The following is a 25,239-nucleotide window of genomic DNA, read 5'->3' on the forward strand; positions in this document are numbered from 1 at the left end:
TTCCGCGCGACTCGTATTTGGCGCAGAGTTTGCGGGTTTCTCCTCGGAACTATGCCTAAAGTTGTGTCGCGGTCCGTCGTCTGCTCCGACACCCGGGACAGGGAGGAATATGACGACGGTGAGAAGCCCCTCCATGTCTACTACTGTTTATGCGGCCAGATGGTTCTGGTGCTGGGTGAGTAGTAGGGGAACTGGTGGCGACGGGGGGGGGGGGGGGGGGGGGCGGCGAGGGGGGGAGGGGTGGTGCTCTGCGAGGGTCGAAACTTCCGGTTCTCAAGTGTGATTTTTCTCAGGCTCTTTGAAAATTGGTTGGCTTTCCTTCTGCATCAAAATCCTCCCTACACATCCCCACGCGACTCGGGGGCGGTTTTACTGGTTACTGTTTAACGTTGTCCTTGTGACTTTGTATCCAGATGTCTCAAAATTAATTCCTCCTTCAGAAAAAAAAGATTTATCTTCCCGTCCTCTCACTCCGCCTCTAGATGCAGTAATAGCTCTTATCTGAAATGAAAATAAAACCCTTCCTTAATCCTACATTCTCCTTCAGCTATGACCCCATTTCTTTGCTTTTTTTAAAATAGCAAAATTTCTACAAGAGGTGGTCTACATTGGCTGTTTCTGCATCCTCACTTCCCAATTGACCTCACTTCAGACAGGCTTTCCTTCCCCCCTCACCGTCTAAACCACATTTGTCAATGTTAATAACATATTACCACTTCCAGTGGTCAATCAACGATCATTTTAGTCCCCATCTCAGAGGCATTTGACAGAGATGAGCACTCCATCCTTCTTGAAACACTTTATTTGCTTCCAAGACTCTACACTCTCCTGATTTTCCTTCTACCTCAATTTTTGCCTCTTTTCAGTGTCTGGTTCCATTTTCTGCCTCAGACTTAGGCCTTGCAAGGCCCTGGGGCTCAGTCTTCTCACCTGTTCTCAATTTGTACTCACTCCCTAAGTGATTTCAACCATTCCCAAGCTTTAAATACCATCTATATGCTGATAACTCCCAAATGTTCATCTTTAACCTGCACCTCTCCTCAAACTCCAGCTGCCTATTCCATGTCTCCACTTGGATGTCTAATGGGCCTCTCAAAGAAATCATGTTCAAATTGATTTCATGATACCCTACTCCCTGCTCTCCACTGTTCCCCTCAGTCTTCCCTATTGCAGTCATTATCTCAGAATTCTTCTTCTTTCTTTAAATCCTCACCCAAGGATATGTTTTCATTGATTTTTAGAGAGAGGAAGGGGGAGAGAGAGAAAAACATCGATAGGTTGCCTCTCATATGTCTCCCGACTGGGGATTGAACTCAACTTAGGTATGTGCCCTGACCAGGAATCGAACCCACATCCTTTTGGTGTATGTGACAATGCTCCAACCAACTGAGCCACTTGGACAGGGCTCAGAATCATGCTTGAAATCTCTCTTTTTTTTTGGCTGTGTACAGTGAACTTTATTGATGGTGCCCCTAAGCCCCTCCCCTTCAGGGTGTCTGGGATGGAAACTGTTGAGATCAGGAGATTTTCAGCGTGTTGGGGGATCTATTTGTGACAAGAACTCCGCAGCAGGTGAGGGCCTCTCTTCCTTTTGCTGGGGCTGGTGTTCCAGGGGGCTCTTACTCCTTGGAGGCCGTCCACCACCCTGTTGCTGTAGCCAAATTCATTGTCATACTAGGAAATGAGTTTGACAAAGTGGTCATTGAGGGCAATGCCAGTCCCAACATAGAAGGTGGAGGAGTGGGTGTCACTGTTAAAGTCTCAGGAAACAACCTGGTTCTCAGTGTAGCCCCGATGCCCTTGAGTGGCCCTCTGACACCTGCTTCACTACCTTCTTGTCATCAGATTCGGCAGCTTTCTCCATGTGGCAGGTCAGATCCACAGTCAACACATTGGGAGTAGGGACATGGAAGGCCATTTCCAGTGATCTTCCCATTCAGCTCAGGGATGACCTTGCCCACAGTCTTGCAGTGGCAGTAGAAGCAGGGATGATGTTCTGGGCATCTCCTTAGTCATCATGCCACAGCTTCCCAGAGGAGCCATCCATGGTCTTCTGGGTGGCAGTCATGGCATGGACTGTGGTTACAAGTCCTTCCACGATGCCAAAGTTGTCATGGATAACCTTGGCCAGGGGAGCCAAGTAGTTGATGGTTCAGGAGGCGTTGCTGACAATCTTGAGGGAGTTGTCATGCTTGTCATTGTTCACACCCATCACAACCATGAGAGCATCTGCAGAAGGGGCAGAGGTGATGATCCTCTTAGCTCTACCCTTCAAGTGAGCCCCAGCTTTCTTCAAGGTAGTGAAGATACCAGTGGACTCCACAGCGTATTCAGCACCAGTATCACCCCATTTGATGTTGGCAGGATCTCGCTCCTGGAAGATGGAGACGGACTTTCCGTTGATGACAAGCTTCCTGTTCTCAGCCTTGACTACCTTTGAACTTGCCATGAGTAGAATCACGCTGTAACATGTAGACCATGTAATTGAGGTCAATAAAGGGGTCTTGATGGCAACAGTATCCCCTTTGCCAGAGTTAAAAACAGCCCTGGTGACCAGGCGCCCAGTACAGACAAACCGGTTCACCATCGTGTCTCAGGGTTGTAGCTGGCACTCTGCAGGAAGATGAGGCTGTCTGACGAACAGGAGGAGCCTAGAGCTGAATTCTCTCTTTGTTATACCTTACATCCATCCAGTCCATCAACAAATTCTGCAGGTTCTTCCTTGAAAAGCTATCTAGAACCTGGCTACTTCTTACCACCTCCATTTCTACCACTGAAGTCCACGCTACCATTATCCTTCACCTGGATTTCCACAGTAGTCCCTTGCTTTCTACTTTTTGTCCCTAGTGGTCTCTTTTCCACACAGCAGCCAGAGTCCTGTTTCAAACTGCTGTTTTCCTATAACACCAAGAATAAAACCAGAGTCCATGCCAAGACTATGCATGATCAGACCCCCAGCTACCTCTCAGGCTTCATCTCATAACACTCTTCCCCTTGTTCACTGCACTTCAGCCACAGTGGCCTTCTTGATGTTTCTCTGTCACATCAAAATGTTCCTGCCCCCAGGCAGGACCTTTGGGATTTTGTCTGCCTCCACCCCTCTTCCCTTGGTGCTTCCTTACTTCATTCAGGTCTCTGCTAAAATGTCACTTTAGAAAACTTCCCTGGCTACCACCTTATGTAAAATAACACCCCTGTCACTCTGTCCTTTTACCCTGCCCGACTTTTCTTGGTAGCACTTAACACTGTCTGAGATTACTGTTCTTCCTCTTAATATTCTGCCTAATGTTTTAAAAAATATATATCTTTATTGATTTCAGAGAGAGGAAGGGAGAGAGAGAGAGAGAGAAACATCAATGATGAGAGAGTCATCATTGATCGGCTGCCTCCTGCACGCCCCCTACTGGGGATCGAGCTGACAACCCAGGCATGTGCCCCTGACCACGGGAATCGAGCCATGAACTCCTGGTTCATAGGGCCATGCTCAACCACTGAGCCACACTGGCCACAATCTTCCTAAATTTTTTATTAGCATGTAGCATTATCCAAGATCACATTATATAATTATTAGTTTTAAGTTTTCTGCCTCCTCTGCTAGACTGTAAACTTCATCAGGTTAGGCACTTTGTCTGCTCTGCTCTTTGCTGAATTCCCAGCACAGTGTTGGGACTGTGCCTGGTATACAGAGGACCCTCACATATTTGTGGAATAAATGAATTCTCTTTTGATCACCTAGAGTTGGGTCTGAATTCTTATTCTGCTTCTTATTAAATGCGTGGCAGATCTCTTACCCTTTCTAAACCTCAATTCCCTCATCTTTAAACTAGGAATACTAAATGTCTACTTCAACAGGTCGATGTGAAGAGCAATGAGCTATCGTGCAAACTGCCTGGTGATCTCTAACTCCCCCTCCACCTTCTCTGTTAATCTCAAATTACTCTGATCACTTGAATTCTCTATGAGCCTTTAGGTATTTAATTGGCATTATATCAATTTTCCATCTGTTTTATAACTATACCTAATTTATTTCCTGTGTGTTTTCATATTAAAACTTCTCTAACTGGGATGAGTCATTTGCATACTATATATAGCATACCACCTACCCTCTCTCCTTTTCTAAGAACTTATCCACCTTTCCCAGTGCTTTCCTCATAGGCATTGGAGGATGCTTGATTATTTCTTCTGATTCTAATGCTTTATAACACAAACCAAGTGTACCATGACACTTGAATCACAGAAATACTCAAAACTTGAATTGTAGTGCCGGGGAGGACTTTTGAGATAATATAATCTATACATCCTTCAAATAAAGTAAAAGACCCCAGAAAGAAGAAGTGATTTGCCAAAGATCACCAGGGTAGTAACAACGCTGGTACTAAAATCCAGGTCTCCTGACAGCAAGTCATTTTTAGTTGGAAAATTCAGTAATAGGCTTCAATACGCATAGTAATTATAGTAAAATTTACACTGAAAACTCCTGATTGCCTCAGGGTTTATTTCATGACTCTAGTGACCAAATCTTTCTTCATTACTTCAGACTGTCAGTTGGAGAAATTGCCCATGAGGCCCCGGGATCGGTCCCGGGTGATTGATGCTGCCAAACACGCCCACAAGTTTTGTAACACAGAAGATGAGGAGACCATGTATCTTCGCAGGTAAGAGGTCAATGTTCTCTGCCTAGGATTTCCTTATTGGATTGGGGTCTAGTTCTGAGGGCTGTAAATAGCCCATCTAGTGTCGAACAGGTCTTTTGGGCCCAATGCATTCATATTTATGGTAGATCTCTAACTTCTGTTAATGCCGCAGCAGCTTTATTGTGTTTTGTTGAAATAGTGCTGAGATGTGATTCTATTGCCATTTGAGAGCCGTAATATATTTTTTTGCCAGTAGAACAAGTTCTTTCAGCCTGTAATCTCTTGGAGCATACCATGTTCAGGCACAGATCTAGGGATTGCAGCTGTGAAGATGAATATAGTACCATTCTTACCATTAAAGAGCCATGGCTCAGTGAGGGAACAGGCTACCTATGTGATAGGATAAAATACTGGTGTGGTGAACAGAAGGCTACAGGGAAACTGATAGGAGTGGCTTATCCTGCCTGAATGGTGGTCAGGAAAGGTAGAAATAGATGGTGGCATTTGTATTTGGCCTTGCACAGGGATTTTGCAAAATAAATGAGGGGAATGAGGATCATTCCAGATGAAGGGAATATGGAAGCATTAAAAGCATCAAATATGTGTGCTTGGGCAATTCGGTTAGTCCTTTGTGGCTAGAGCCTTGGTCACCCTACAGGAAGGAGTTCATGCCTCCTGGGGTGAGGACAATAAAATGCTGAAGTGGACAAGTTTCGACCTTACCTGTGGGCAGTAACCATCTCCTTTTTTAAAGTAGGGGAGTGACATGGTTAGATCTCTTTTAGATTTGGGAGTCGTTGGTACATATGGGGAATTGAAACCTGGGAAGGGATAAAATTACATAGAAAGATTGTGGAGCAAGAAGATGAGAGGACTAAAGATATACTCCGGGGAAACATTGACATTTAAAAAGCAGACATAATAATTGGAGCAGAATCAGGAGAACCTGCTTATGTGGAAAACAGGACATGACAGAAATGTGTGCGGGGGGAGGATGGTCATCAACAGGTGCCAGATGTCACAGAGAGGTCAATCCTAGGGAATTAAAAAGTACATCCATTCATTTAGCAAATATTTCATTTCTTGATCTACCATGTGCCAGGTACTTCCTACAAACCTGGGATATCCTAGTATATTAGTTTGCTAAACCGGGTAGCTTAAAACAACAGAAATTGTTTCACAGTTCTGGAAGCTAGAAGTCTGAAATTAAGGTGTCAGCAAAGCCATGCTCAAATGGAAAGTTCTAGGGGAGGATCCTTCCTCGCCCCTTCCTAGCTTCTGGTGTTTCCTAGCCATCCTTCTCATTTCTTGGCTTGTAGATGCATCACTCTCATCTCTGTCCACATCATCATATGGCCGCCTCTCTGTGTCTCTGTCCCTGTGTTTCTTCTCTTTTTATACGGACACCAGTCACATTGGATTAAGGATGAAGGACACATTCTACTCATCTACACGAACTCATCTTAACTAATTATATCTGCAACAACCATCTTTTCAAATAAGGCCACATTCTGAGGTTCCTGGAAGGACATTACTTCTTAAGGGGCACTATCCAACCCAGTACAGCCAGTAAACAAGGAAAGAACCCTGCCCTTACGGAGTTTATATTCTGGTGTTGAACTAGAAAAAAACTACAGGCTGACATCTAGCTGTGTTTATTTAAGAAACCAAACTGTTATCAGCCCGCACTAATGAAAAAAGGAACCACTGCTCAGTGACATTCAGAAGCAAATAAGGCATCAAGCACCATTGTGACAACTCGGCTTCCAGAATTGTGCAGTTGAAGAAAATTTTGGTTATATACAAGATACAACCAGGGGCACACATCTTAATAAAACTTAGGATAGTAAAAGGGATGTTCTCCAGGAAATATTGGGGAAACATTTCATTATGGTATATAGGAAGGTTTATAAATAATATGCCCTATCTAAAGCTAATTCATTCTCTTGTGCATTTTCTTCCTCCATTAATCTTTATTTAGGTTTCTGATTTTGAAAATTATTAACTGGCTATCTTTAAGATCAGTAAATTATTAATTATATATTTATGTAGCATATTACATATATAATATAATACTATATAATAGTATTATATATGTTAAAAGAATATATATTATTCAGTTAATACAGAAAGTAATCTAATAACACAACTAGGCCACAGACACCTATGACACTGTAAGGCAGATGCCCTCAGTTCTAGGCCAGAAGACTGTGTGGCCCTAGGCTGAAGTAGAAACCCTGGAATTCAGTCAGCCTGATCCTGGAAGTTCACCAGTTTTAGGCCCAGCCTTAGTGTTGGGGTACTTCCCAGGCCAGTGGCCTCTGGCCAAGTGACTGTTGGGCCACAGACTTCTTAGAGTTTACCAACAAGGCATGGTACATTTCCCCCTTGGTTGACATAGTTCCTGCTCTAATCATGGCCAGTCTAGTGTGTTCCCCAACTGGCCAGGGTGGAATTTTGGTCTGCTCCTTACCCTTCCTCTTCTGTAGCCAGCTTAGTGTGGGAACACCAGTTACTGAAAATAAAGCAGTCTGCCCAACACAGGCCTTGGAACCCAACACTTTCCATCTCCAAGTCTCTCCATTCTAAAGTACCTCTCCTTGCCTGGCTGGGCTTGGCTCAGTGGTTGAGCATCAACCTATGATACAGGAGATCTCGGTTTGATTCCTGGTCACGGCACATGCCCAGGTTGTGGGCTCGATCCCCAGTGGGGGGCGTGCAGGAGGCAGCCGATCCATGACTCTCTCATTGTTGATGTTTCTGTCTCTCTTTCCCTTTCCCTTCCTCTCTTTGAGACATATTAAAAAAAAAGTTCCTCTCCTTTGACACTGTTGTTACCTAGTCCTCCCTTTCCCTCATCTACCTTTCCCCCAGTTGCAAATCAGTGGGTGAGTTTCTGTCGGTATCTTTATTGCCTGTGCCTCCCATGATGCCGTTTTCTTCCTTGATTTCTGTGAAGTTGCTCTTGTGATTCTCCTACTTCTTTGGCTTTCTCCATCTTCTGGATTCTTCTACTTGTCCCTTAAATGTTGGTCTTCCCCAGGGCTCTGACCTTGATTTTCTCCCCTCTCTCTTTATACTGTCCTTGGACATTCTCACCACCTTTTCTGGCCTCAGTTACACTTACATGCTGAGGACTCACAAGATCTAAATCTGCCTACATTTTTCTCCTGTACCCAGAACTTTATAACTGCCTACTCTACCTCCTCACCTGATGTTCTGCCTCAGATCCAACATGACTAAGGCCAAGCTCATCATTTCTCTCATGGAAAATACTGCAGATTGGTTCACTCAGTACCACCCTAAATCTTCTCTTATACATGCCTATATACTAGTGCCTATAAAGTTAGGGTACATATTCCAGCCCCCCCCCCCAAAAAACCCTCTAAGATTCTGAGTTAGACTTAGCTTTTGCAAAGTAAGAGGGATGGAAGTAGAAATTGTTGGGCGGGGCTTCCAAGGAAGACCTTTTTTTACTCTTCTTCTTCCTTCCTGCTTTTTGGAAAACGGACTTGATAATTGGGGCACCATCAGCCATCCTGGGACTGGGAAGGAAAGGCCACGAGAATTGCAGAGCTTTTGCCATACTAGTCTTGGGTCTCAACCGCTGCCAGGAGCCACCTTCCTCTAGACTTCCTTTACACAAGAACAAACTCTTGTGTTGAAGCCACTGCAGTCAGGTCTCTGTAACTATCAGCTGAACACAATTTCTTTTTCATCCTCCTATGCTGAAACCACCACTCATGCAGTGGCCCAAGGCAGAAATCTGGGTGCCTGTCCTCTCTTCCTCTCATCCATCCCTGCCCCACAGTCCCCTGCACACATCCACTCACTCACCGTGTGCTGTTGGTTCTGCCTTCTAATCTCTCTTGTGGCTGCCTCCTCACATTCAGCCCGGCCGTCATTCCAGCACCCATCACTTGCTTAGGCTGTTGAAGTGGCCTTTACCTGGTTTTTTGTCTTTACTTTTACTTTCCTTCTGCCTGAATGATCTGAAGTGCACATTATGTCAGTCTCTTGCTTCAAATCTTTCAGTGACTCTTCATGACCTATAGCAGTGCCTTTGAAACATTTTCAGACAGTCCTTTCTTCAAATGAAATTCTTCCCCAGAAGTATAAATAAGCAAGAAGCTGTTCTGATTGGGGAAGAGGTGAGCCCAACCTCCTAAGGATTCCTTCCCTTCCCCTGTCTGATTTCCTTTAGGGGTCATTGCAGAGCACAGTTTAAAAGATTCTGGTTAGCAGGATAAAATCTAAGCCTGAAGGCTCTCTGTGATCTGGCCTTGGCCTGCCTGTTCATCCTCATCTCCTGGTATGCCCTTGATGTTTTATAAACAACCAACAAACATTTATCATCTGTAGTTTCTGTGGGTCAGGAATTCAAGAGCAGCTTAGCTGGATGGTTCTGGTCTCTCATGAGGCTGTGGTTTAGACTGACTGTGGGTGCAGTCATTTGACGTTTTGATTAGTGCTGGAGGTTCCACTTCCAAGGTGGCTCACTTGCATGATTGACAGCTGAGTGCTAACTGTTGGGGAAAAGCCTCAGTTCCTCACTACAGGGATCTTCCATAGCGCTGCTTGAGTGTCCTTGTGACATAGCAGCTGGCTTCCCACAGTGTGAGTGACCCAAGAGAGAGCAAGGCGGAGACCACAGTATCTTTTATCTCTAAGACTCAGAAATTGCACACTATCATTTCTGCAGTGTCCTATTGGTGTCACAGGTCAGCCTTATTCATTGTGGGAGGCGACTGTATAAGGGTGTCAATAGCAAGGAGCAAGGATCATTGGGGGCCACATTAGGCAGTCTGCCACAACCAGGGAGAATGTTTAGTTTGGATTTCAGCCTTCCCTGTCGCATATTTTCCTAGAGACTAAGAGTAGGAAAGACAACAAGGGCAATTAGTCTAAATATCCAGCTCATATTAATCACCTTTTAATAATCATAGCAGTTAAAAGCCTTGTCTCATTTACATTAGAGCCTCAATTTCTTAAAAAGATGAGAGTAAGAACCCTGCCATGTACTTGATCAATTTTTATAAACTTGACAAAATCCCATTTGTCATAGGTATTTGAAGATTAACTCATTGGGAAATATAAGCCCCTTGGTTGGATAGTCCTGTGCTTTGAAAGCTCCAGCTTATAAGATGGGCTGACTTTAGGATTCTAGAAGTCAGTTACAGAGTGAACCTTTCCCTTCAGGCTGAGGTTGAATTTAGAATTCTGGTAGGAACCCGGTGAGGTACACAAAACAGGAAATATTGCTAGTGTCCTAGTCCAGTGATGTTAGCAAATGGGAGCACATTCAGCATAAGTAATACTTGTAAGCAGAGAGACAGAGTGTTTGTTTTTGGCTTTTTTTTATTTCATGCCCTTGACCAGAATCATACTCTGCCCCAGACCCTTCATTCCGCGGGCCAACGCTCTAACCACTGAGACAAACCGCCCAGGGCTGGGAAGCAAAGTGTTAAAGATGGTGGAGATCACAGACTTTGGAGTTCCATTCCAAACAGCGGCACTGTATCTTTTCTCATTCTGTGGGTTGCCTTTGCCCTTTCTTGATGGTATTCCTTGGGTCACAGAGTTTTTAATTTTAATCAAGTCCCATTTATCTATTCTATGATTGCCTGTGCTTTATTTAAATTTTCTATTTCTTTGCCAGTGAGTTTTGGTAGTTGGTAGTTTGGTAGTTGGTAGTCCATTTTATCCAGGTTATCTAATTTGTTGGTATACAATTGATCTTCATATCTTTCTGTCTGTAAGATTTGTAGTACTCCTTTGATTTTTTAAGGGCTAGTAACAGACTATTTGTAGTTCTCAGAATATGTTGTGCTGTTTTGCCTTTGCACATAGTATTCCCTCTGCCTGAAATACCATTTTCTATCAGGACTGTCAGCTTGAACATCACCACTTCGTGAAGCCTTCCATGCTTGCCTCAGACAGATTGGCAGCTCCAACCTCTGTGTTCTCATTACATTGTATACATTCCTCCATTTAAGAGCTTACCTCCATGATTATAATTTTCCTCACTGAACTGAATTCTTAAAGTAATTCAATCCATATTTATTGGATGTTTATTTTTTTTAAAAATATGTTTTTATTGATTTCAGAGAGAAATAGAAACATCAATGATGAGAGAAATCATAGATTGGCTGCCTCCTGCAACGCCCCCTATTGGGGATCAAGCCCGCAACCCAGGCATGTGCCCTGATCGGGAATCAAACCATGACCTCCTGCCCAGCTGCTTGTCTCGTGGATGAGCATTGACCTAGGATCCAGGAGATCGAGGTTCAATTCCTGGTCGGGGCACATGCTCAGGTTGTGGGCTTGATCCCCAACAGGGGCCGTGCAGGAGGCAGCCGATCAATGACTCTCTCATCATTGATGTTTCTATCTCTTTCCCTCTCCCTTCCTCTCTCTGAAATCAGTAAAGACATATTTAAAATATATATATATTTTTTAAAAGAAAAGATGCCTAGCTTCACTCTTTATAAAAAAAGAACTACAATGTATGAGATCACATTTTTCGCATGCCAGGTTGGCAGCAGTGTACTTTAATGACATACTGTGTTGGTGAGACTGTGGGGAAACAACTCTCACGTTGGTGGTGGGAGTGTAAATTGGTTCAGCTTCTCTAGAGAGTAATTTGGCAGTGTCTATCAGAATTTAAAGTGGATACACTTCTAGGAATTTATCCAACAAGTAAAATACATTTTGGTTCATCCATACAAAGGCATACAGTACAGACCATGTAAAGAATGAAGCAGCTCTTTATCAATGATGGGGAAGGATATATATGCCAAGATACATTTTTAAGTGAACAAAGAGGTAGAGGACAGTGTAAGATATGCTACACTTGTCTAAAAAAGGAAAAGAAAAAAATGTATTTTCTCTGTGTACAAATAAGGATTCTTTGCTTGTATCATCCATTATCTCTGGGAGGAACAGAAGAAACCGGAAACAGTATTTGCCTCTAGGGAAGAAAACTGGGTGGGAGGAGGATGGGTGGGGAGGATATTTACTTCTCATTTTATACTCTGTATATACCATGTACACATATTGCCTCTTCAAAAATTGAAACAAACAAAAGGAGGGGAAGTGAGGAGACCAGTCAGGAAGCTGTGACCACAGTCCAGTGAAGAGATAGTGGTGGCCTGGGTTCAGATGGTAGCACGAAGGTGGATAAAAGTAAACAGGTTCAAGATTTTTTTTTTTTTTGAGATAAAATGCACAGTATTTGCTGATACATAGGTGTGGGGGATGACGGAAAGTGAAGCATCAAGGATGAGCCCCAGGTTTCTGTGAAGCAATGAGGTGGGTTGGTCATCTGGGGCAGCGCCCTGTGAGCTCTTGAGCCTGACGGCCTGCGCTTGAATTCAGTCTCTTCTCCTTCCTAACTCTGAGACCTTGGGCAAATCATGTGATTGCTTTGTGCTTAGGAGCCCTCATCTGTAAAGTGGGAATGATAGTATGACCTACCTCACAGGGTTGTTGTGAGGACTAAATGAGTTACTGCATGTACATTTTAGAACAGCTCCTGGCACTTAGTAAAAGCTATACAAGTGGTTACCTCTATTGTTGTTGTCGTCACTACTGCGACTAAGCTGCTATGACTATACTACTGCTCCTCTTCTTCCTTTGTCAGGGAGATGCTGGACCCCTATTAGGGGCTCAGTAAATGTTTTTAGGGGGAAGGAGTGCTTAAATAATCAATACATGTTTCATAACCAGTTGATCTATAAAATGAAAAAAAAATTAAAGAATAGTTTGTTGATTTTCAGAGAGAGAGGAAGGAAGAGAGAAACATCGGTGTGAATGTGCCTCCTGCATGCCCCCCACCGGGCACTGAGCCCACAGTCCCAGCATTTGCCCTTGACTGAGAATTGAACCCACAACCTCCCAGTGCACGGAATGATGCCTGACTAAAGCCACACCGTCCAGGGCGAAATGAAAAATTTTGAAAGGCCCTTTTAGCATTTGAAGTAATGAGATTGTGATGTTGGTAGGTTATGAGATTTATTCATATCTTTCTTCTTTAACTTCCATTTTTTGTGCAGGCCTGAAGGCATTGAACGACAGTACAGGAAGAAGTGTGCAAAGTAAGTATTAACAGTGGGTTTCTCTGAGCATAAGCAAGTAGAGGCTTAGGAACAGAATTATTTGGATGCAATTCTCTGTTGTATCTTTATCCATATAATTTCTACCCAAATAACAATATGCTTCTCAAAGAGACTAAAGTTACATCTCTGACCAGCTGGCCACAAAAATAGGTGTGGGGTTTTTTTTGTTGTTTTTTTAAAATATATCTTTATTGATTTCAGAGAGAGGAAAGGAGGGGGAGAGAGAGAGATAGAAACATCAATGATGAGAGAGTCATTGATTGAGCCCGCAACCCGGGCATGTGCCCTGACCAGGAATCGAACCCTGATCGCCTGGATCCTAGGTCGACACTCAACCGCTGAGCCACTCCCGGCCGGGCCAAAAATAGGTTTTTTAACATAAATAATTTTCGTAAGTCGAAGTGTAATTTATATGTAATAAAATTTGCCCTTCTTAAGTGTACCTTTTGATGGATTTTGACAAAAGCACGCAGTCATGTAATACCACCACTATCATGATACAGAACATTACCAGTACCCCATGTGCCCTTCCTTGTCTCTCTCCCCTGGCAATCACCCATCTGCCTTCTGTTACTGTGGTTTTGCCTTTTCTAAAAGTTTATGTAAATTCTATAATATGTGTTTTACTCTATACAATCTGTATCTTTTACACCTGGTTTCTTTCACTTAGCATAATGCTTTTGGGGTTCATCCAAATTGTTATGTATGTCAGTAATTTGTTCTTTTTTATTGCTGAGTAGTATTCCTTTGTTTCACCGTCCACTCGTTGAAGGGCATTTGAGTTCTGAATGGTTTTGGCCATTACAAATAGAGCTGCTATGAACATTCTAGTATAAATGTTGGTGGGAACATGTGTTTCCTCTTGGAGTGAGATTGTTGGGTCATACGGTAAATGTAACAGAGGAATTTAATCCAGGCCATTTATAAAGCCTGTTATAGGATCCCAGGCCCCAGAAGTTTATTTAATGCAATATATATTTCCAGTTTCGATTAATAGAATATTAAACAATAGTAAGTTTAATCTTGTTTCATAATCACAGTTATATCTTGGCTCTCAGAAGACTCAGACAAGGAGAATTAAAGCAGGGTGATGGCCCAGAAGATGTTTTTAGTTCACAGCCACACTGGATTCATTAAATTGCTTTATCAGATCTTATGGGTCTTCATTTAGCTGAAAAAGTATAATAAAAATGACCAGCCAAAGAAAGTAGGATGATTACTACAGGAATTTGTGAGCCAACCACTGCAGTGGAGCCTTTACATGCCCTCTCAATACTGCAAAAACAAAACTAGACAAAACCTCCAGACTAGTTACCCAGCCACCTGGGAAGAATGGCAGCAGTTTTTACCAGAAAGCAATCAGTAGCAGGAGCCAGTGTTTATCAGACTTGTCTGATGATAAGAATCACTTGGGATGCTGAGGAAAATGACAGATTCCAAAGCCATCCCCCCTCCAGATTTGCTGAATCAGGATCTTTTGGGGATGGGGTGTAGGCATCTGATCAGCAGTTTTAACAAGCACCCTCAGTGATTCTTATTGGGTAGTTTTGGGAAACACTGGAAAGAGCACATCATTAGTTTATGCCACAAACAAAAATATTCCTGAAATCTGAGCATTCTTTACAAGTCAGTTTCGGGGATCTGAATTCTGAGGCCTCCCAGAGACTCACTCTGCTGTTCCCAGGTGTGGACTGCCACTCTTCTACCAGTCCCAGCCAAAGAATGCTCCCGTGACCTTCATTGTGGATGGAGCAGTAGTCAAGTTTGGCCAGGGTTTTGGGAAAACGAATATATATACGCAGAAGCAAGAGCCTCCTAAGAAGGTAATTGTCATTGACGGAGACAGACTGGTTAATATAGCTACAGATTTTGCCCTGGCTGGGTGGAGCATTGTCCCATACACTAAAGGGTGGTGGGCTCAATTCCTGGTCAGGGCACATACCTGGGTTGTGGGTTGATCCCTGGTTGGGGCGCATATGGGAGGCAACCAATCAATGTTTCTCTCACATTGATGTTTCTTTTGTTCCCTTCCCCTCTCTCTAAAACCAATTAAATATCCTTGGGTGAGGATTAATAATATATGGCTATGGATTTAGCCCTAAATTTTAAAATAAGGTTATAGTGCATAAGAAATTGCCCTTTATGAATGCATTCTTTATTAAGAAAATGCCGTTTTTGTGCATAATATTGTGTTTCTTCTTTCCAACAGCTACCCTATGAGTAAAATTAGAAATTATATGGTTTTTATTCACATTTATTTCCTTCCAAAATTCTTCTTCTAGTGTAAACAATTAAAAATGGAATGAATCAGGCTATTTTTTAAATGTACTGTAAAAACCCTTGATGAGAAATGTTGGAAAAATATAATGCAAATAAAAACATTGGCACTTTTAGATAGGCCAGCCTGTTTCAAAGAGGTGGATGTCCACTCCCCCCAAAACTACGTTCCCCAGCACCCAGGCATGTGCCCACCTGCATGCACACACACACGCGGTTCAGAGCCTCTTGCTGTATCTAGACTGATTTCCTCTTCTATGACTCCAGGTGATGATGACCAAACGGACTAAAGACATGGGCAAGTTCAGCTCTGTCACCGTGTCTACTATTGATGAAGAGGAAGAGGAGATTGAAGCTGTAAGTGCTTTGGCTCTCAAGGGAATTGGACTGGGGTGTGTGAAAGGAAAGGGGCTTTAGAACTAGAGCATCCCAGTAGCAGAATATTTAGAGACTGCTCTGCCTGTAAGAAACTGATACCGGCTAGTTCCTGCACCCCTGGATCCCAGCACCATCTGTAAAATGAGAACCAGGGAGTTGGACTAAATCAGTGATTTTTTTCCCATACAGTGTTTTTGAGATGCCTTAGGGGTAAATCCCTCATCCCTCTTCAGTTTAAACACTGTTGGGCTCAATGATTTCAGGTCCCTGCCAGTCCAGCTCTGATGGTTCCTGAGTCTACCCTTAGCAGTAGCAGCAATTACCTTTGTGGTACTTCAGTATAATTATGTTTACAGAGAGGGATGTTATCTGTTTTTTTTTTTTAAATGGTTTCGTTGAAACCTGAACTCTCCTGGATTACTGTAAAGCTGAAGAGTTGAAAGGGAGCAGCCCTGCCATTTCAGTGATAATTTCATAATTTGAGTGGTATAAATTGCTACTTAAGGTCTCTGTTGTTACCCATTGGTGTGACTGCTGGTTTAAGGACTCTTCTCTTTTCCCTTCAGAGGGAAGTTGCTGACTCATATGCACAGAATGCCAAAGTGATTGAAAAACAGTTGGAGCGCAAAGGCATGAGCAAACGACGGCTGCAGGAGCTGGTGAGTGACATGTAGTGACAAGGTGTTGGGCTGGACTATTTGGATCTCTTGGTTGGAAAGATCCTCTGGCAGTCAGGAAAATCTTTTAGGAAGTCTGTTGGGGGTTACTAATGTAGTTGGCTGCCAGGTGTCTAACTCTGGGCTGTGACTGTCAGACCACAGGCTCCAGGCTCTTGAATGATAGTACCTGTTAGCTAGCCCTAAGTAGAATGATATTTTAATCTGCTACTTGTAGACTAAGGTCAGGAGTTAAAGATTGGAGCCTATGATGCTTTCCCAGGATGTGATGGCACACGATAGTGCTACATTGGTAGAACTAGGATTGGGGCTAGTCATTGCTGTTTTGTGTTTTTTTTTAAAAATAATTTTATCTGTGCAAGAATTCTTTTTTAAAAAAAATATGTTTTTTTAAATTGATTTCAGAGAGAGGAAGGGAAAGGGAGAGAGAGAGAGATAGGAACATCAATGATGAGAGAATCATTGATTGGCTGCCTCCTGCACGCCCCCCACTGGGGATTGAGCCCCATACCTGGGCATGTGCCCTGACGGGGAATCGAACTTGTGACCTGGTTCATGGGTTGATGCTCAACCACTGAGCAACACTGGCCGGGTCAATTTTTGTACATATCTCGCACAGACCAATAACAAACAGTTCATGGACCACACAACTTTAAGTAGAGCTGTTCTAGAACAGTGTTGTTCTTTCTGTTTTGCCATGTATAAGATACTAGTGTACCCCAATATTGATTGATTCCCTCGGCCCTTCGGGGGTCCTGGAGCTGGGGGATCCCTGCACTGATCACCTTTGACTGCAGCCTTGTGTATTTGCCCCAATTTGTCATACGGAGAGTATCATTTTCTGTGTGTGCCATAACATCAGAAAAGTCGGAAAGCAATTGCTAGAGATTCATAAGGATTTTAGAAGCACTGTTCAGGTTTGTATACTAAATGAGCATGGAGGGGTAGTGTTTGGGCAGTTAAACTAAGGAAGGAAAATAAGGATTTCATGTCACGGGTCAGGACATATACTTTTCTTCCTCCCCAGGCTGAACTGGAAGCCAAGAAAGCAAAAATGAAGGGGACTTTGATTGACAACCAGTTCAAGTGATCAGGACCTTTCTCTGAACCCAGACTAGAGGCAAGCATTTAGGCCAGAAGGCAAAAGAACTTTTTCTGTTTGTTTTTTATTGAGCTTGTTGGGGCGACGCTGGTTAACAAAATTATACAGGTTTCAGGTGCACAGTTCTACATCACATCATCTGTACAATGTATTGTGTGTTCACCACCACAAGTCAAGTCTCCTTCCCTCACCATTTATTGCCCCCATGCCCTCCTTCACCTCCCCCACTGCCCTCCCCGTCAGTTACCACACTGTTGTTGGCTGTGTCCATGGGTAAAATAACTTCTTTTTGACCATATGGACTGGTTCCTACCTTTATGCCCCAGCAAAAAGTTTTATGTTGTTTCCTACATTCAGCAAGTTCTTTGAGTCTATCTGACCTGCTTTCTAAAGGTGAGATTTTCAAAACTTTTTAAAAAATGTTTATTTATTTATTTGAGAGAGAGAAAAAAAACACATTGATTGGTTGTTCCATTTATTTATGCATTCATTGGTTGCTTCTTGTATGTGCCCTGACCTTGGTGTATCGGGACGATGCTCTGTCCAACTGAGCTACCCAGTCAGGGCTTTAAATCTTTCTATATATGGGTCTTCTGTACTATTTTTTGTCCATTTGATGTAAACTTCTTTAGCTATAAAGAAACTATATGAATAGATCAGTGCTTAAGTGTCTCTAGTTTCTGAAGTAGCTGGTCTTTGATAAAATGTTTAAGATTTTGGAAAAAATATTATGATGTGTTATAGAAAAAAGTGGCATGAATTAGACTTAAAGTTACAGCACATCAGATCCTTTTAGGTGACTCTGACTCTCTTAGACTGGTAGGTAGCAGCTATGATTTGAATCTCTTCTGTCAGAGAAAATCCATAAAAAGCCAGAATGTGCATAAAGCTTCGTTCACTTCAAATATGAAAGCTATAAATGAGCCACCCGTTGTCAGACTTTGTACCTAAAGAAGCAAAAGCCAGAATGGAGTGAGGGGGTAGAATAGCTGAGATCTGAATGAAAATGGAATCTCAGTAAGCAACTCAGGGGAGCTACCATCCTGTCCAGTAGTTAAGAGTACTGCTGTGTGTGGGAACATGGGAGGAAGATATTACAGAGTAAGAAAGGATGCTGAGATTTTTTTTTAAAGTGTATGTCGGGTATTTTATTTCACATTTGCTATTTGTAGAGGAGTCTTATAGATATAAATATTTAATTTTGCACTGCTCCAGTGATATCATTATGTAGTATTTGTATTCATTTTTTAATGTGTTCGCGTGTATTACAAGGTATCACCTGCATCTAGTGAGGTCTTTGCAACTGAGTTGTCCTTTCCACCTCATTTCCTGTCCTCATTCTGAGAGATAATGAGGCATCATGTGGATAACCAGCCTCAACGTCCGCCCAATTCCTTGACCTCAACTCCAAACAGTGACCTTTACCTTTACGCCACTTTAACCACAAACTGCCATGACCACAGCCTGGATGTCCTCTACACCAAAATCCAGTATTCTGTTCTCTTTCCACAACCTCCTATCATTGCTACTCTTGTTCTCTCACTGCTTTCAAACCTGTTTTGTTTTGTTTTTAGATTTGAAGGATAATTTTGGTGTTATTTTAGTAGTAGTAGTAGTAATAATACTAGCAACTTTTTCCTGAGTACTTTATGTCAAGTGCCATGGAAAGCACTGTGTACGTATTACCTTAAGTTAAACAAGAAGATAATCTCATGAGAGAGGTTTAACTACAGTAGCGCCCCCCCCCCCCATCCATGGGTGGGGGATACATTCCAAGACTCCTTTAGATATCTGAACTTTATATATACTATGTTTTTTCCTGTGTATACATACACTTTGCGGCTTCCGTTGGCATATCCAAATTGCCAGTATCACTACTCTTGTTCTTTGGGGCCACTATTAAGTAAAACAAGGGTTACTTGAACATAAGCACTGTAATACCTTGACAGTCGACATGATAACTGAGCCGGCTACTAAGAAACTAATGAATGGGTGGGGAGTATGTACAGTATGGATGGACAAAGGGATGGTTCACATCCCAGGCATGAGATTTTGGCACAGCATGCAATTTAAAACTTATTTTCCATTTAATATTATCAGACTATGGTTGACGGTGGATAACTAAAACCACACAGAGAAAAACCACAGATGGGGGGGGGGCTACTGTACCATCTGCCATTATAATGTTATAGATATCTACTCTGAGGCTCTGCGACTTTCATTTTCCCAAGTTCCCATAGCCAGTGAGTGATAAAGCCAGAAATCTGACTATACAACTATGCTGAATCTCCTGTGGGATTTAAATATATATATATTACTGAGAACAGATCACAATTTCATTTTGAGAAACCAAGTAAAGTGCAATGTAGAGATGATTGCATAGAGGACTTCCTGTAGTGAATGTGTGGTTACCTTTCTACATCTTTTCTGAAATGTTTGTTCTTGGGTACCAATCCTAAACCATTTCAACATCTGGTTCAAATTATGCAATTTGCTTCATCTTTAAGACTGCAAATTGTTACACTATTAGCGCCAAACAAGCATGTGCTCTCCATTTTTTGTTCCTTCATATTGAAATAGTTATTAAAATAACCTGACATCGTTTCTCTGTTGTCTTTATTTACTTGTATCTTAGCAGCGATTACAGTGCTTTAATGTTAGTATCAAGAGGCATATTGAAATTTCAGACTCTTATTCTATTTTTTGGATTTTAAATGATCAACTGTGTTAAAATGGTAAATTGTTATGTTTCCACTGATATTTGGAAGTATAATTTTATTGTTTAAGAGAAATTGAGAAGCTGCTAAAAAACGAGCTGATGTTGACCACTGGCTGTGGACCACCTGCCTTTCTGAAGGAAAAATCTTCCCTTTTTTATTTCTCTGATCTTTTATTCTTCTGCTTCACCTGACTGTTCTTCTTTTTCACTCGATTATAATGAAGCACACTCCATTGCACTTGAGCTTTTAATGTTCTGTATTCCTCAGGGAAAGAAAAGACATCACTTACAGTGACCTAAACCTGTTTCCAACTTCACAGAACCTTGATCCTCCTGTTTTTCCCAGTATTGCGATTCCATCACCATCTCTCTTCCCTTTAATCCAGCCTGATCCTGTGATTGATGATCTGAAGTCTCCTTACCAGCACCTTTAACTCTTCTTACCTTGATTTTTTTCACTTAAAAAAAAATCTTTGGCCCAGCCTGGCTGGCGTGGCTCAGCGATTGAGCATCGTTCAACCTAGGAACCAGGAGATCTCGGTTCGATTCCTGGTTGGGGCACGTGCCTGGGTTGTGGGCTCGATCCCCAGTAGGGGGCATGCAGAAGGCAGCTGATCAATGACTCTCTTATCATTGATGTTTCTTTCTCTCTCCCTCTCCCTCTCCTTTCTGCTATCTGAAATCAGTATAGATATATTTGGGGGGGGGAATTTGAATAAATTTAGATTTACATAAAAGTTCCAAAGATAGTACAGCAAGCGCTTGCATACTCTTCACTCTGGTATCCCTAATACAGACATCATATAATGCTGTGGGCTGAATTGTGGCCCTCCTCAAAAATTTGTATGTTGAAGCCCTTCCCCCCCCTCCACTGTAATAGTATTTGGAGATGGGTCTGTGGGAGGTAATTAGCTTTAGATGTGGTTATGAGGGTGGGATCCTCATGATTGGATTAGTACCTTCAGAAGAGGGCACTGTCTCAGTCTGTCTCTGTGTCTCTGTCTATCTCTGTGTATCTCTCTGCCTCTCTGTTTCTGTCTCTGTCACTCTGTCTCCATCTCTCTATGTGTCTGTCTGTCTGTCTGTCTGTCTCTCTCAGAATAGTTCTCTCACCAAATCAGCAAGCACCTTAATCTTGGACATCCCAATATCCAGAACTGTGAGAAATAAATAAATATCTATTGATTAAGCCACCCACTCTTTGGTATTTTTTTATAGCAGCCCTAGCAGACTGATATATACTGGGTGGGGTAAAGTAGGTTTATAGTTCATATGGAAAATAATACAATAATTAGTAAATAATAATGTAAGAATGAACTCTGTTTTGCATACTTACAACTGTAAACCTACTTTTGCCCCACCCTGTATAAAGCCATATTACACTGGTCAAAACTGAGATGTTAACACTGGTACAATAACATTAAACTGTAGACTTCATTTGGGTTTCATCAGTTTTTCTGCTACATCCTCTTTCTGTTCCAGCCCACATTGCATTTAGCTGTTGTGCCTCTTTAGTCTTTTCTGATCTATGACAGCTTCCTAATAGGTGTGAGGTGATATTTTATGGTTTTGATTTGCATTTCTCTAACAATTAGTGACATTGAGCAACTTTTTATATACTTGTTGACCACTTGTATACAGGGTATCCCAAAGAAATGTATACACACTTTAACAGCTGATAGCTCAATTTTGAAAATGAAATATATTTTAAGAAACACTGCCTTTATAAATTATTCAAAGTGTGTGTGTACATTTTTTGGGACACCCTATATTTTCTTTGGAGAAATGGCTATTCAAATTCTTTGCCCATTTTTAATTGGGTAATTTTTTATTGTGAACATATTTTTATTTGCTAATTTTTCTCTGTATAATTTCTTTGTGAAGAGTTTGTTCAGATCTTTTGCCCGTTTTTAAACTTTTTAAAATATGTTTTTATTGATTTCAGAGAGAGGAAGGGAGAGACAGAGATAGAAACATCAATGATGAGAGTCATTGATCGGCTGCCTCCTCCACGCCCCCTGCTGGGGATCAAGCCAGAAACCCAGGCATGCGCCCTCACTGGGAATTGAACCATGATCTCCTGGCTCATAGTTTGATGCTCAGCCACTGAGCCACACAGGCTTTGCTGGGGTTTTTTTATTGTTGAGTTTTAAGAGCTCTTTAGCCTGGATATAATTCTTTTAGCAGATACGTGATTTGCAACATCTCCCAGTCCGTGGGTTGTCTTTTCATTCTCTTGATAGTGTTGTACCTTTTATAATGCAGGATTGTGCAAATTTTCTTCTATATTTTCTTTAGCAGTTGTATATTTTATATTTAGGTCTATGATTTATTTTTAATTGATTTTTATATAAGGTGTGAGGCATGTGTAAAGGTTTTTTTTGCACATAGAGGTCCATTTTTTTAGCACTATTAGTTGAAAAGACTTTGACCACTCAGTTGCCTTTGTACCTTTGTCAGAAATCAGTTGACTATATATTTGGGCTTTTCTGTCTATTGTCTGTCTTTGCACCAATACCACACTATCTTCATTTAGTTATTATTGTAACCTTATTAAGTCTTGAAATCAGATAGTATGAATCTTCTCACTTTGTTATTTTTAAGAATTACTTTGGTTGTTCTAGTTCCTTTGCTTTTCCATATAATTTTAGAATCAGCTTATTGGTATTTCCAAAATTCTTGCTGGAATTTTGATTGGAATTGTGTAAAATCTAAAGATCAAGTTGTGGAGAATTAACATGTTAATAGCATTGCATCTTCTAACCCATGAGTGCGCTATATCTCTCCATTTATTTAGATCTTTGATTTCTTTCATCAGTGTCTTATAGTTTTTCATGTACAGATCCTGCAAATATTTTGTTTAAACTTATACCTAAGTACTTTGTTTTTTCTGGTGCTGTTGTAAACCTTACCTCTTTTTAAACAAGGAAAATAAACTCAGGGTGTATTTGCAAACTCACTAGGCCTGTTCTGATATGAACTCAGGCTGAAATTCCATTTATCTCCTGACCCCGTGCCCGAAACTCCCAGTCTGACTTGTCTCACAGTGGCATGTTGACTCCCCAGAGCCATTGTCCGAGTATTGCCCTTTTCTAGTTGACAGTAACTCTGGAAAATAGCTGAAAGGCCTTTGGGGGAAGGTCATAAAGAAATTTCATATTACATACTTGTGGCAATACCAAGGGTATGCGTTAACTCTTGGTTCAAAGGTAAACCAGTTTGGAATTGCAACAGATCTGGGAAGTGGGTGAGAGGCAGCAACCCTTCATTATAGTGACAGCAATTACAGCTGGGTGGACACAGGCCAGACCTATAATTTTTTTAAAAACCATTTTACACAAATCTGTAGGGTAATAATATTATGCCCAAATATTTGAATCCACTGGAAATGTTTCCTAATTATCAAACTTTTTGATTGACGCTGGACTTGATTTCTATTACAGCAGCCATCGAGAAAATAAATAGATTAATCTTACCTCCTTTTAATATGATAACATATGCCTTGTGAGCACCCAATTTAGAATCAGTCCTGCAATCTGCTTTCTCTGATCTTTTACCCAAATAGATGAGGGTTCATATCCTGTAAATGAGTGGAGTTTGCTATTGTGAATTTATGGTTCTAATATCAGATAATCTCACCACCGCCAGTCAACCCTTCTTCTATGTGTTTTGGGTCAGCAAGTCTCCTATTTCTCTTAGGAATAATTTAGACTCTTCTCCCACCACTTTCCCCAAACCTCTGTGCCTGCAAACTCTCTCAGCAGATGATTTCCCTCCCCAAAGCACCAAGAATGTAGGGGCATGTTTATTTGTGTCAGCTGCCATTTCTCTTTCTAGTGTCAGAGGAATTGGTGGCCCCAATTCCTGCTCAAGGTTAATCTACCTTTTAGTCAATCAACTGGTACATATTAACTATTTATTACGTGCTAGATACAGAAGGTCCCTGAATAACATTTCATTCAATGTCATTTGGTGATAATGTTGATGAGGAAAAAAATAGATTCCCAGCCAGGGCCTCCACTGTCTGTGGAGTTTGCATGTTTCCCCATGTCTGTGTGGGTTTTCTCTCGGTGCTCCCACATCCTAAAGCTGTGCATGTGAGGTGAATCGGCATGTCTACAGTGTTCTGGTCTGAGTGAATACAGGTATGTATGATGTACCCTTCCATAGAAGGGAATCCTGTCCGGGGTTGGTTTCTGCCTTGCACCCTGAGCTAACAGGAAATATTCTGGCCACCCATGATCTTGAACTGGAATAAGTGGATTGGAAAAGAATGATCTTACTTGTTTTTACTCATCTTTCTTAAGTAGATACGTAGCTCACATTTATTTTGATGTTTAATATTAGAAGTGTTTTGGGTCTTTATTTAGAAGTTTTGTGACCAGAAATATGCCATGGGAACTTAACTCTTGTTTATGTCAGTTAGCCTTTGGTATAATTGGTCTTAGAATTTATTTTGCTTAAAGTCACAGTTTCCAAGAGCCTATTGACAATGTTAAGTGAGGACTCCTGTATTGTACTTGGGTCTGGGAATATAGTGGAGAAGAAAGTAGCTCAGATTCTGGGGACAGGGATGACAGACAAGTGAACAAGAAAGTGATCAGTTAAAATAGTGTGATATGATAGAGAATGACAAATGGTTGGGGATGGACTCTGGGGAGGGGCCATTTGAGCAATATAGAACCGGAAGACGACAATGAGTCAGCCAGGTAAATAAAGATCAGGGGGAAAGCAGGCCAGATGATGGCAACAGAAAATACCAAGGCCCTATGGAAGGATAAGCTTAGCATGTTGGAGGAACAGAAAGAAAGCCAGTGCGACTAGATTGTTTGAGCCAGAGGGCAAACAGGTGGCAAGAGGTAAGGTCCAAGGAGTGAGCAGAAGCCAGGCCATGTATGGCCTTGCAGACCCAAATAAGGATTTTTATTGACTTTAGAGAGGAAGAGAGAGAGAAAAACATCAGTGATGAGAGTGAGTCATTGATTGGCTGCCTTCTGCACGCCCCCTGCTGGGGATCAAGCCTGCAACCTGGGTATGTGCCCTGACCAGGAATCGAACTGCAGTCTCCTGGATCATAGGTCGATGCTCAACTGCTGAGCCATGGGCCAGGCCCAAACAAGGATTTTGGATCTTAAAAGTACAGTGGGAGATTATTGGAGACTTTAAAGCAAAGGAGTAACATGATTTATGTTATAAAATCATTCTAGCTGCCACATGGAGAATGGCTTGTTGGGAGGCAAGAATGGAAGCAGGGAGACCAATTAGGAGACTATTCTCATAGTCCAGGTGAGAGATGAGGGTGGTTGGATCAGGGTAGTGAAGGAAGAGTTGGAGA

The 25,239-nt window shown here is 41.9% G+C and overlaps 1 protein-coding gene and 1 pseudogene across 1 annotated transcript; one reads left to right on the forward strand and one right to left on the reverse strand.

The window, feature by feature from the left end:
- Positions 1–28: 28 nt before the first annotated feature.
- STEEP1 (STING1 ER exit protein 1) lies at positions 29–18,395 on the forward strand. Its single transcript, XM_087813435.1, has 7 exons — positions 29–175; positions 4,538–4,655; positions 12,689–12,730; positions 14,436–14,574; positions 15,296–15,385; positions 15,973–16,065; positions 17,111–18,395. Exons 1-7 carry the CDS (start codon positions 52–54, stop codon positions 17,171–17,173), a joined length of 669 nt encoding a protein of 222 aa, XP_087669561.1. The 5' UTR covers positions 29–51; the 3' UTR covers positions 17,174–18,395.
- Positions 1,546–2,557, reverse strand: LOC148090422 (glyceraldehyde-3-phosphate dehydrogenase pseudogene; annotated as a pseudogene).
- Positions 18,396–25,239: the final 6,844 nt, after the last annotated feature.

This window comes from Miniopterus natalensis, chromosome X (genome assembly GCF_054644295.1).
Source record: "Miniopterus natalensis isolate mMinNat1 chromosome X, mMinNat1.hap1, whole genome shotgun sequence".
Classification (NCBI taxonomy): domain Eukaryota; kingdom Metazoa; phylum Chordata; class Mammalia; order Chiroptera; family Miniopteridae; genus Miniopterus; species Miniopterus natalensis.